The 13,056-nt window shown below is 39.7% G+C and overlaps 1 protein-coding gene across 1 annotated transcript in view; it reads right to left on the bottom strand.

The window, feature by feature from the left end:
• Positions 1–4,077: 4,077 nt before the first annotated feature.
• The window catches only part of LOC113232968 (tyrosine-protein kinase transmembrane receptor Ror-like), a 36,518-nt gene continuing 27,539 nt past the window's right edge, over positions 4,078–13,056 (bottom strand). Inside the window, exons 2-8 of the mRNA XM_026467894.1 lie at positions 8,984–9,062; positions 8,165–8,308; positions 7,404–7,498; positions 5,996–6,193; positions 5,601–5,811; positions 5,259–5,417; positions 4,078–5,177 (exon numbers count right to left, since the gene is read on the bottom strand). Coding sequence (XP_026323679.1) covers positions 4,405–5,177; positions 5,259–5,417; positions 5,601–5,811; positions 5,996–6,193; positions 7,404–7,498; positions 8,165–8,308; positions 8,984–9,062 — 1,659 coding nt within the window. The 3' untranslated portion in view covers positions 4,078–4,404. The remainder of the gene's footprint in view (positions 5,178–5,258; positions 5,418–5,600; positions 5,812–5,995; positions 6,194–7,403; positions 7,499–8,164; positions 8,309–8,983; positions 9,063–13,056) is intronic.

The raw sequence follows: 13,056 nt of genomic DNA, 5'->3' as shown, positions 1-13,056 counted from the left end.
TATCTAAGCACGTTGATTCTGTAGTTAGGGTTGCTCCTTTTTAATTTTTTTTCCATCCTCTAAGAACATTATGAACCCGCCGCCATTCTGTCAGCAGCATTAACAATAAAATAATGGAATTGATATGTTGATGACGTATTTTGCGTAATGGAAGGAAAGGAGCAACATATACAAAATGATTTAGCACGTCTTAACAACACCCATAACAAAATGAAGTTCACTTGTCAAATTGAGAAAAATCGCGCGCTTGTATTTTTGGATGTATTGGTCAGTCCGACAAGACGGTTCACTCGGTCATTCTGTGTACAGAAAGAAAGAAGAAGAAAACCAACTCACACGGACAAATATTTACACGCCACTACACATCATTACCCAAAACACCTACATTCGGTCATCATGTCAGTAACCAATAGAGCTTATGATCTTTGTGATGCACACCACCTACCACAGGAAGAGGAGCACGTTAAGACGGTTTTGCGACAGAATGGATACGAAATAAAAACATTTAAACGAATACACAAAAGGAAGAAGCAAATTGACGTACAGAGACTACCAGTTTTTCTGCCCTATGTACAAGGGGTGACTGATAAAATAGCCAGGTTGCTAAGGAAGTTTTCCATAAAAACTGTTTTCACCTTGGGAGCTCGTGTATCGGTCAGACTAAACGAACAATTGTCGATCGTATGAAAGAACACATCCGAGCAGTAAAACAACAATGATGCACAGAAGTCGGCTATAGCACAACATCTCACACAGACTGACACTAACCACTGGATCGAGTTGCATAGCCCCCAGGTACTCTCGACAGAACGTCACTAAATACCACGGTTGGTACGAGAAGCCATCGAGATCACGAAGCACAAAACATTTAACCGTGATGATGGTTTTAAACTGTCCAGTTCATGGAATCCGGTCCTTAGTGCAGTAATAAAAACAAAAACATCTCGAGTTCAGTTTCGCATGTGGATATAGTGAGTGTGGTTTGTGTGAAAAAAGTGAGTGACAATGGTAACGCCACAACAAATCGCGATGAAGGCAGTCGTCGACAGCGCAAGAGGGTAGACAGATAGATATGTCTGCTCTTAAAGGGTCGTTGTCAGATAACCTCCAAAATTGTGTCCCTTTCAATAACTTTTATGTTATTACATGAATGCTAAGCATTATTTATTTAATATTATTGCTTGCTTGCTTAGTCTGTGTCAGTGTTGGGCAAAATTTAATTGTTCTGGCAATTAAAGATTGACAATTGATTAATTGTCAATTGCGAAACAGCAATTAACGATTGATCAATTGTTAGTTGCGAGAACCGCAATTAACAATTAATCAATTGTTAATTGCGGTTCTCGCAACTAACAATTGATCAATCGTTAATCGCAAATATCTACAATTAACAATTAATCAATTTTCAATCTTTTCAATGTTTTTGATTAACAATTAACAATTAAAACTGACAATTATGATAAATTTATAAGGCATATGGGGGTGAGTTAGGGCGTTGGTTGTGGGGGCCTGTTGCGGGCTTGCTGGGGGCAGGTTAGGGGGCCGGTTGGGGGGCCGGTTGGGGCCGGTTGGGGGCCGATTGGGGGCAGGTTAGGGGGGCCGGTTGGGGGCCCGGTTGGGGTCCCCGGTTGTAGTCCCCGGTTGTAGTCCCCGCTTGGGGTACCCGCTTGGGGGCCCCGGTTGGGGTCCCCGGTTGGGGCCCCCAAGCGGGGACCCCAACCGGCCGGAATCGATTATAATTGCAAATTTAATTGCAATTAAAATCAATTCAATTGAAATCAATTGCAATTAAAATCAATTGCAATTGCGACGCGTCGCAATTGATTTAATTGCAATTGATTTCAATTGAATTGATTTTTTAATCTGATTGAATTATTGATTGAAATTTAATTGATTAACGCCCAATACTGGTCTGTGTTACACATAAAAATACTACTTTACTACGTCAGAGTAATAAATAAAAATTAAAAAAGTGGGCAATTTTTCATTCATGGGAGCTGGTTCCACGTCACCCTAATTTTAAGAAAAGAAGAAAAAAATTAAACACTCATGGAAATCGCAATATTTCCCACCGAGGATAAACTCTAATAACTTTCACGTCGAATACATACCGTAACTTTGCAATTTATTGTAAACAAACATGTTTTCTTGGGAATACAAAATGTGTTTCAATTTTTCTTATCATTAGTGTCAATTCAACTAAAAGCCTCCTAATAACAAAAGTTATTACCGCATCACCTTCACCCTTCGCACACGTGTGAAGGGGCTCCTGTCGGATTGGAGTGTACACAGTGAAGTAACCTTGATGTACAACTTTTACACGAAATAATGTTACGTTTTGAGTTTGTTCATTATTTAACCAATACCAATAGGTAATAAATAATTAACAAAATTAACCTAATTAATTAATAATTAATAAAAGCTTCAATAGAAGCTGATGACTCGCAATAGTCAATGCTCAATAAAAAAATAAAAAAATAATTGTTCTGCTAAAATGGAAAACTTACGCGTCAGATTAAAATAGGAAAACGTAACTTTTTGTAAACATTTATTTAAAAAAGTTAACATCCTATTTCGTACAGCGACGAACGTTTTGTTCGATAGAAAAACAGTAATTTTTGTGCCAGGAATTTTATTTATACTATTTGAAATACTTTTGAAATGTGAGGTGAGTAATAGGTACATAATATTTAGGTATACGTATTCGATACGGTACCTTCTAGTACCGTCAATAGCACGCTGAGCTTAAGTCTTGAAATTTGGGCTGTTTTAATAGGTGGTATATAGTAAACATACTCAAGTATTTCACAATATTAAAATCAGTAAAACTCATGTTTTACTAAAGATACAATTTTTAAAATTAAAAAAGTATTTCAAAAGCACCCTTTGTTTAACACCATAATTTTAAATTTTTTGTGTTCCTTTTTTAAAATGTACATTTAAAAGTAATATTCTACGGCGTATAAATGCCGTTAAAATTACATATTGGGTAACTACTTACTTATGTACAAATACCTTATATTCATAGGCTAATAAACGTTTCTCTTTAGACTTCCACGTCTATCTATCTTCTCGTCGTCTATCTGTACTGCCTAGACACCGGACTAGTCCGGCTAAGTGTAGTGTTGCTTTGTAAGATAATGCGAAATCGTCAGGATTTTAGGTCCTATCCTTCATTAACCTATAAATTATTTTGACTATGTACAATAATATTATTGTTATTTTTTACACAAGTTGTTATTATATTGTATTCCACAGATCAGTCTCCCCTTTCCGAGATGTTGATTCAGATATTTAGATGATACTTTCAACTGCAGAACAAATATTGAGGTAAGTTTATTAGGCACTCATTCGTGCGTGTTTATTCATTAATTGAAACAATGTACATAGAGATCACCCTATAATTTATAGCAGAGTTAAAAACAATGAATTGAGTATTTGAATCGACATCAGTGGAATATATTGTATGCAAACTCACATATAACTTTAATACTTACATATACTAGGCTAGGTACATATAATTTTTGGTAAATGGCACGAGAAATTAGAAATTATTCAATACACCTTTGTTTTACACATTGCTGGGTAAGGTAGTTTATAAAAGGTAACAATATAGCATCGTTGCATAATTTGTACTATTTAATAACAGTTTACTATGATTAACTTCGCACATCAAGTATATAACCAGAAATAGAGACGAAATAAGGGCCATATATTCCTGGTATGTTCCTGGTAACAAATTAGTGATACAGCTCTTATAAATGTCAACTCCCGTTTGCACTGAAATATAGACAGGCCAACTGCTGACCTGTGTGTACGTCGCCGTATATTCCAATAAATATTTTGTATTTATTGTAATAAAGATAATATCTCTAACAATGCCGTGCTGTTCTATTCGGTGGTGTGGGAAAACAGCAAAACATCTAATTACAAAACAAACGGAATCACATTTCATCGGTAATTAAATAATATATTAAACATGTAATTTTGCAATTTTCGTCCATTATAGCAAAGCTCAAGTTAACTGGTTTAGGGATTTGAAGTGAAACAGTTGACGACACCCATTGACGACACCCGTCAATTGTTTCGAACTCGGGCTAGCCAATCGGAGCGCAGTTGTCACAGTAATGATATGGCAGAATAGTTTTGAAACAAATTAAATGACAGTTCGTCTCTAGTTCTGGTTATATACTCGATGACTTCACACTACAAAATGGAATATTCAGCCTATGTACTTCCGAAGCCTCCTTGTCATTGTAACGTCATGCAAATTTAGCACTCTAGCGGGTCGTCGTTCCCGTTAGGCAGGAATGTGAAAGAGACAGATGCAGCAGCGCCGGTGGAGGCAGTGGCGGCAGGCGAGGTACGCGGCAGGTACTGGGAAGCCGGTGTTAGCGCCCTGCGTCAGGTGTACTCTTCCTCGTCCTCATCCTCACTCGACTCTGATTCGGGATCTGGATCAGGAATCGTCGCCAGATAGTCAGCGGGCGGACGTGGCGCCGGAATCAAATACCCGGCCGAGTCTTGAGGTGGGGGAGGAGGTCGTGGTAGCCTTATTTGTGTTGTTTGTCCATTAGTCGTAGACGCGACTTCAAGTTTTCTACAAATTTCATCGAAATTTATTCTATCTCTGGGATCCGACCTCCAGCATTCCCGCATCAGTTCGCAAGCAAACCTTGGGCAGTCTTCAGGTGGTACAAGGACTATTCCTTGTAATATTAGCTTAGTTGCTCCATCATTATTATGTCCGTAGAAAGGTTGCTTCCCGCGACTGTATATCTCCCAAAGGACTACGCCGTACGACCAAACGTCCGACTCGTGAGTGAAACGCGCATAAACGATGCTCTCTGGAGACATCCATCGAACGGGCATGGGTCGTTCGCCACCCATTTTGTAATAATCACAAGTGTAGACGTCGCGAGACATTCCAAAATCCGCTATTTTGACAGTGAGGTTCGCACCAACTAGACAGTTCCTGGCTGCTAAATCTCTGTGCACAAAACGACGCGATGCAAGGTATTGCATGCCCCTTGCAACTTGAAGGGCGACGTGCAATAAAGCGTGATCTTCTAACGTAGGGCCGGGACGTCCGCCGCCACGAGAGCCCCGCAGAACCCCTGCTAAATCTCCCCACTCCATGTATTCAAATACCATCCATGGGCTAGCACTTATGTCATCTGTAAAACAAATATTACATATTTTTATTCAATAGTAAAAGCACAAAAACACAAATAAGACAGTACATTTAGAATACTGACCTCTATAGACGACTCCAACAAGAGTCAGAATGTTGGGATGCCGGAATGCTGACATTATTGACACCTCACGGACGAAATCCTCTTCAGCGCTGCGACCTGCACTTTCTTTCAACACTTTGATCGCAACAACTTCTTCTCCGTTCACCGTACGTAACAATCCTGGCAAACAAAACTATTCATTAAATGAGTGTATTTGTGTAAACAAGTGGGTATTAGGTGTACTGTACATAGTCCAGTGGTACATTAATCCAGGATTTTTAAAAAAGCTGACGAACATACGTAGGTATAGCAGTAAGATAGAGTAAGTATATAAATATTTAAGCAAGATGTCAAAAATCTAACCTTTGTGAACTTTTCCAAAGCAGCCTTCTCCAACCTCTTCTAGAAAATTTAGTGCGTTTCGGTCCAGTAGTGGCACTTCTTCCTCAGTGTCGCCGGTGGTTGCAGTCCCTGACGCCGGCAAACCACTCGGCAAGCTGTTGGCTCCGTATACGCCGTATTGCGGGTTCGTTATATACCGTTCAGCTAGTAAAGGTTCTCCTGGTCGCAAACGCTGAAAGTAATGGAAATATGGGAAGTGTTGGATGCTGCTGATGATACAGACATTCAACCCTGTTAAACTAAATAATATCCAGATTTTTTAATGTTTCATAATATTCAATTTAAAAGTCATGCATATCTGGAGTTATCACGATAAAGGCTTTATAAATCATCCGAAGTAAGTGAATTATTCTTACAGGTTGCGCCTTGCCGTCTACTTGACAGATTCTTCTCCTTACGTAACACACAGCGACTGAAGCTAGGACTAGTATGAGGAGGAGAGCGCCGCCGACAGCTAATGCTATCAGCATAGCACTAGAACCAGCATTTAGGAACGATGCATCGCTGGCTGATGTCTCAGTAGACATGTCGCCACTTACCAGCGACTTGGGTGACTGAAAAACAAACACTATCTTAACTTTCTTCTCAGTTTCTTTTACATTTCTATCTTAATAAAAAAATGTCCAGCAACACATAACCAGGTATTAATACACGAGAATTCTTATAAATTAAGATTTTATGGACATTTTTGCTGCCTTAGTGGACGAAAGGTTACCACCAGGCCGCCACTGACGGACTGCCACGCAGAGGTTCCAGGTTGAATCCCGGGCCGGGAGAAATATTTGTATGGCCTACGTTTATTTCTCTCGTGAGTTTTGGTGTATAATAATTTGTGGTTGTCTATGTGTGTGTCCATGGCACCCGCGACACAGGGTATCCCTAGTGCGGGGGTATTATCAATTATGTACTATATATTAAACAAAAAATACATTTTGTTATCATTGTTACGTATATGTATGTTCGAAACCTTGAAGTTTCAGTTGGTATGACGTCGGCGAACGTTATCACCTATCATGAATATTTATCAGTTTTCATGGAAAAACACTGATTTCATTTTCCACCCCAGTACCATCGGGCACACATCTCTAAATCGATACGGCCATTGATTAAATAAAATTTCACCTATTGCAGAGATAGAACACGTCGTATTATTTTATTCCGTGTGTTGAAAATTAAAACATATTCTCTTTTAATAGTTTTGATTATTTACATTGAAACAAGTATAAAAGCCAAATATGTATTACCATAAAAAAATTGAAAGCTAAGTTCTCAGCTAAGTTAAAATTCCTTATTGTTTTGCTAAGCAGTAATGAGTGAATATCTAATATAAATTCAATCATAATACGGTTGTATATTATATTTATTATATTATACCATAAACACGAAAAGGAAAATGAACATACAAAATTCCACAATTTTCAACGGCAATTTTGCACTTTGGTAACAAAAATATTCATTATTTCTCACTGCAAGTTTTTTCTACTCATAAAGTATTTCTAAGAGTTAAAGGGCGAATTTGTAATAATGCCTACCCTGTGCAAGCAGGAAGATACATATATTATTATTGTTACTGTCTTACTGTGTTGGGTAAACTTCCAATGTGGTTGCACATGAAAACAGTGACTTGATCCGTATATTATTATTTAAAAATCCCTTTTTTTTCGCTCCGTTAATCTAATTACACTTTGTTGATACAAGTGTAACAAATTACCCTAATATTAGATTAGGAGATAAAAAAGCGTTAATGAAGATCGATGGACTCACTTGCGCGGTGGGTGCGGAGGGTATGTATCTGTCGGTGGAACCGTTGATAGTTCTCGGAGGTATGATGTTGTGTATAGGTCTGGGTGTTACTGGTACTGAGAAAACAGAAAAATTAAAAAATGGAATCTTCTGGACGTAATACGTAACAAATGAACAAAATTAGTGCAATTAATTTGATTTCAAACTATATATGGATATATCTTTAGTAGCTTAGTAGAGGTAATCTAGCACACAGCAGATATAGAGGTGCTTAAATATTTAACAAAAAAAGTCAAATTAACTTTTTGCATTCAAAATGCATTTAAAAATCTTGTTTACCTAGTTCAGCTGGAAAGAAAAACGTTGATTTTTTGGTGAGCATTATTGTGCAAGTAGAAATTTTATCATAATCCGTATAGGATAGCGAAAGTACATCTATCTGTTTAGTTTTTGAAGCCTCAACGTCTTAATAAATAAGCTTCGAAGCTTTTAAGGCACCTATTCCTTATGAAATGGTGTACGCGTTATAATCACAAGCGATTTGTCCAGCTTCTTTGTTATCATAATTAACGTGTTTCGGACAATAAATGACAGAAACAAATATGTATGTATGAATCAGAACAAATTAAAATAATTATTCTTAGTTCAACTTTACAAGAAAGACTAGTTTACAATGAGTATGTGCGGTTTACAAAGTAACAAATCAGATGCGAACAATGGACCTCAGAATCAATAGAATGTGGTTATGAGTGACGTTGAAAGGTGATAAATAATCGTAGTACCGGTACTCCGAGGACATTTGAAGTCGTCATCGGGCGGGAGTCCGTTAGAGGTACACAAGCAGTAATAGGTGGTATCGTTGTATGGCATGCAGGCAGCTTCCGCTCCGCAGGAGGGAAGCTCGCATCCTCCCTGTAGATATTTTACTGAAACACACAAGTAACCAATTTCAATTCAATACTATTTTTTTACAATACCACGTGACGGGACGAACAAGTCGTGCACCTAGTGGAAATAATAGTCCATAACAGTTGCAGTGCCGTTCAGAGCTTTAAATCGTAATGATCTGAGGGGCACTGCCACTGCATCCGTCACCTTGAGACATAAGTTGAAAAGACCCATGTGACTGGAGTTTCACCAGTACCCTTACTTACCCTTCAACATCGAAACGTTGTAATGTGAGCATTACTGCTTGGCGGCAGAAATAGGTACGGTGGCAGTATTTCCCAGACGAACTCTTTCATAAGGAGCTCTATTGGTACTAAAAGTAAGTATATGTATCTATATCTATAGTGTGGAAGGTGTGATTGAAGCAAAGTTGGTTTGTAATTTTGTACTGAATTTGTTTACATATTAAACTCTTAAGACGCGATTGGAAGGTGATTGCACTTCAGCTATTAATTTTCTGAATACCTGGTCAAAGGTATGTCGCTCCCAATATGCAAATGTTTCGTACATTTAATCACGACAAACTGCTCATGGCGAATAAATTCAAATACTTATAGGTATGTTATTTTTAAATAACTACTGATTTGGTTAACCACTAATAAAATAACAAGCAAAATCTCATATGTACGCAGTACCTATAAGTACTAGCTTACTTGTATGTGTATTTTGCTGTTCCTGTTCAGATCGTGCATCCTCTCTCGCCACTCTCGCCAGCTTTTCAGGGTGATTTCTCTGTAACAATAAATTATCACTAAATTACTTTGATAATTGTAGTATTATACCTATTACATAGCACCTATTCCAGTTGCCAATGAGCGTTAAATTTGATTGCTTGCCGAATAAATTTAACCCCATATTATAGAAACAATTTGCTCGTATTGTGCATATCTATGCATTTTGTGCTTCATAAAAAGTTTATCAGCCTGATATCTTTTTTAGAGAAATTTAATTAAAGAACTGATACAGTTTCCGCCAACTGGTAGTTAGTTAACTTTAAGCAAAATAAGAGAGCGGAATTAGCTATATTCTAAATATATGATTCGATGATGAGAAGAAATGCCTTATAGGAGTAATGAGTAGAGTATAGAAAAGAACATGCAGTGATGTACTCACTCGCAAATGGAGTCCTCGGATCATTAAACAAAGAAAATTCACGACCTGATAGGTTTATTATGAGTCTATTAGTTACATCGTGTTAGGTTAGGTTAGTACATACTTTCCGCCCTGAGTCGGCTTTTGCCGAATGTGGGGGAGCCGAGTGCCAACTGTCGACGCCTGTATACGGGGGTGGTGCGTTCGATGGCCATGTATGGAGCGCCCATATGGGCAAATAGCCTCACCGCTCAAGGCTCAAGACCCTGCTGCGGACCGCAGCGAGTCATAACGGTCAGGGTGTCGAGAGCATATCGCACCACCTCTTACGAGGCGGCATGCGTCATGGCAGGTACCCCACCATGGGATCTGGATGCAGAGGGGCTGTCAGCTTTCTATTGGCGGTCGGCAGAGCTGAGGTCCGAAGGGGAGGAGCCACTTCTGGAGCACATTAATCGATGGCGGATAAACATCCGACAGGACGTGTTCCGGAAGTGGCAAGAGAAGCTGGAGGAGCCGAGATCTGGCCACTGGACCATCGGAGCGATTCGACCAGTCCTGGCAAAATGGGCGAATCGATCCTGGGGAGGCATCTCCTATCACCTTGCGCAGGTTCTGACGGGGCACGGTTGCTTCGGCAAATACCTGTGCAGGGTGGGACGAGAACCGACGACCGTATGCCATCAGTGTGGCTGCGCCGAAGACACGGCTCAGCACACACTGCAGGCATGTCCGGCGTTCGACGAGCAGCGGTCAACCCTGACCGCAGTAGTGGGGCATGACCTATCCCTGTCGACCGTGGTGCGAGCCATGGTCGGCAGTGAGAGGGCGTGGAATGCGGTGGCCTCCTTCTGCACCGATGTATTGTCGCGGAAAGAGGCGGCGGAGCGGGAGCGAGAGGAAGACCCTTCCTCTCATCCTATGCGCCGCAAACGTTTAGGGCGCAGGCGGCTGGCCTATGCCCGCCAACTGCCGCCCTGACAGTGAACCCTGGGTGGCAAAACGGGGGCTTTGTCACTCGCTGGGCAAGGGTTCACGGGTTGGTTGGCATGCCAAGTATTCCCGACATGCCACTAACGACGGAGTGGAGAAAGTCTCCCAGAGGTGGGTCCGAAGTCGCGGACAACCGCAGGCGGGGCCGTGGATCGTAAACTACGTGGCCACAGCCCCGTCCCTTGCGGAGTGTGGGAATACCCGGGGGTTTTTAGTGAGTAGGAGTCTCACATAACCACCGCGCCTCCCCGTGACGCGGTGGTATCCATGACGGAATTTCCCCCGGAAAGAAAAAAAAAAAAAGGTTAGTACATACTTATGTACCAAGTAAGTTATAATATTATGGTTTAATATATTATATGATTTTTAATCCCAAAAGACTACGGTATAAGTGTATAAGTCATATTTAGCGTGTTTTGTATGTACTTTGTTACTACAAACAAGATAAAAGAAAAGCAGTAATTTCATGACAATTGTTGAAAAACGGAGCAGAAGAACGACGGGCCAGGTTTTGATATATGGTGATTTTTTTAAAAATATAATAACGCAATGCAACACACTCATAGCCCGCCCTGCTCTAGGGAAACCCTGTCCCGCGTGTCATGGGCACATACATAGACAAACACAAGTTACACCCAAAGTCACGAGAGAAATAAATGTAGCCCATACACATATTTCTCCCGACCTGGGCATCGAACCCAGGTAGACATGAGTATTAGTAACTATTAGAGCACTTTGTGAAAGAGTTTCTCCAAGGAAATACTGCTACCTTACCTATTTCTGCCGTCAAGCGGTAGTGTGAACATTATTGCGTTCCGGTTTTGAGGGCTAAGGGTGCTGTTGAAATTACTGGTACGTGGGAGTTGTCAACTCATGTCTTAAGGTGACGGGGGCAGTGGCGGTGCATCTCAGATTTTTGCGATCTAAAGTTTTGAGTGGAACTGCAACTACTGTGGACAGGCGTGTCGCTTACCATCAGGAGCACGATTTGTTCGTCCCATCACATGCTATCATAATAAAAGTGGACAAAGAAAAAGCTTTCCAGAGGACATAATGGCGTTTAGGTAGGTACTATTCCAACAAGAACCCCGCTCGTAAATCAAAGATATACCTTATTTGTGATGCGTCTTGTTACAGCAATTTGACAGTGGTCAATTTAAAATGATGTAAGAATATTTATTTATTTATTTATTCATTTTTAACATTTGAAACATAATAATAATGAGCAGCATGAAGAATAGGTAGGTAGTAGGTAATAAACACAGTAAGTAAATGTTACCACACCGTTCAACAAAATGGTATGTTACTTAATTTAACGAGTTGAGTAATTTTTACGTGCGCAGACGTAGTGTCTATTGGTAGATTCAATCCATACATAACATTATGTAGGTCCGTATTTGTACGTAGGGGTATCGAGCATTCTTGCAAATGTTTATTAAGCAAACCATTTAAATAAATTTCCAATGTTAATAGCGTTATGTAATTAGGATCTACTAATTACCCATTGAACTATATGCTTAGTTTAATTTGCAGTGATTTAATCACCGCACGTTTTTCTGCCGGTGTGTTATTATAGGAATACAAAATAGTGTCGCGACGGTTTTAGATTTATAGCTCTTTTGCACTCATGGTCTACTACCGCTCATAAGCGTTCATGAGTGCTTTATTGTATTGATATAAAAATAAAAGGCGAGTAGCGTTATCTGAAGCACGGTAGCATGCTTGGTTCGAGTTATTTTGGCTATGTTATCGGCTGAGTGGCGCTCTCCGACCGTCTGCCTTACGATAAATCATTTACATATCAATAAGTGAATTATTGTTATAAATTCATTGTACTGGGTATATGGTAGTAACAACATTTAATAGCGACCGTAATAATAACATTTGCGATACCGCGCACGTCTGTTTACGTTCAGAATCAGTTTTAAACTCGCAAAACTTATCCGAGAAAATAAACAATTACGTTTTCATTTCTTTGGGCGGTTATGTCGTATTCTTTGCAGAACTTTTAGTTTTTTAAGCGTTTAGTCATTGACGGTATACTTTCACAATGTGTAAATTGTATGTTCATTACATCTCTAAAGCGTGACACACAGAAAGCGGGTGCGAGTCGGGCGCGGGTCTGGTCGGCTCCGTGGCGGGTCTAATTCCGTGTATTTATTGGACGACAACACACCGAGGGCGGGCGCGTGACGGGCACACGCGTCCATATAAATACACGGAATTAGACCCGGCGCGGCCCCGACCCGACCCGCGACTGACCCGCACACGATCTCTGTATGTTTCACGCTTAAAGTTCTTTAAATAATTGTTGTTTCGATAATTTTGACCATTACCAGTTCGTACTAGACTGATTGCAACATTTTTTTCCAATGTTTATTTTTGAAGGAATTAAAAACTTCTTGAAAAAGTTTCTATTTACATTTTTGAAAATAAATATTTTAGATAACAATGCAGTGAATAGGTATTATCCTCCATCCCGTTGAAGATAGTTTAATTTAGATTTATTTTTAGAAATCAAGATTTTTTTACAGTTTACATATGAAGATTTTTGTTAATCGATAGGAACAGTGAAATAAAAAATAATTACAATTTTGAAAACATGGAAAAGGATGTGCAAGCTGCCAACAAAACCTTTAAA

The sequence above is a fragment of the Hyposmocoma kahamanoa genome, unplaced genomic scaffold, assembly GCF_003589595.1.
Source record: "Hyposmocoma kahamanoa isolate Upper Pololo Valley unplaced genomic scaffold, ASM358959v1 102, whole genome shotgun sequence".
Taxonomy (NCBI): domain Eukaryota; kingdom Metazoa; phylum Arthropoda; class Insecta; order Lepidoptera; family Cosmopterigidae; genus Hyposmocoma; species Hyposmocoma kahamanoa.
The sequence above is the reverse complement of the archived record's forward strand: the minus strand, read 5'-3'. Positions and strand labels throughout refer to the sequence as shown.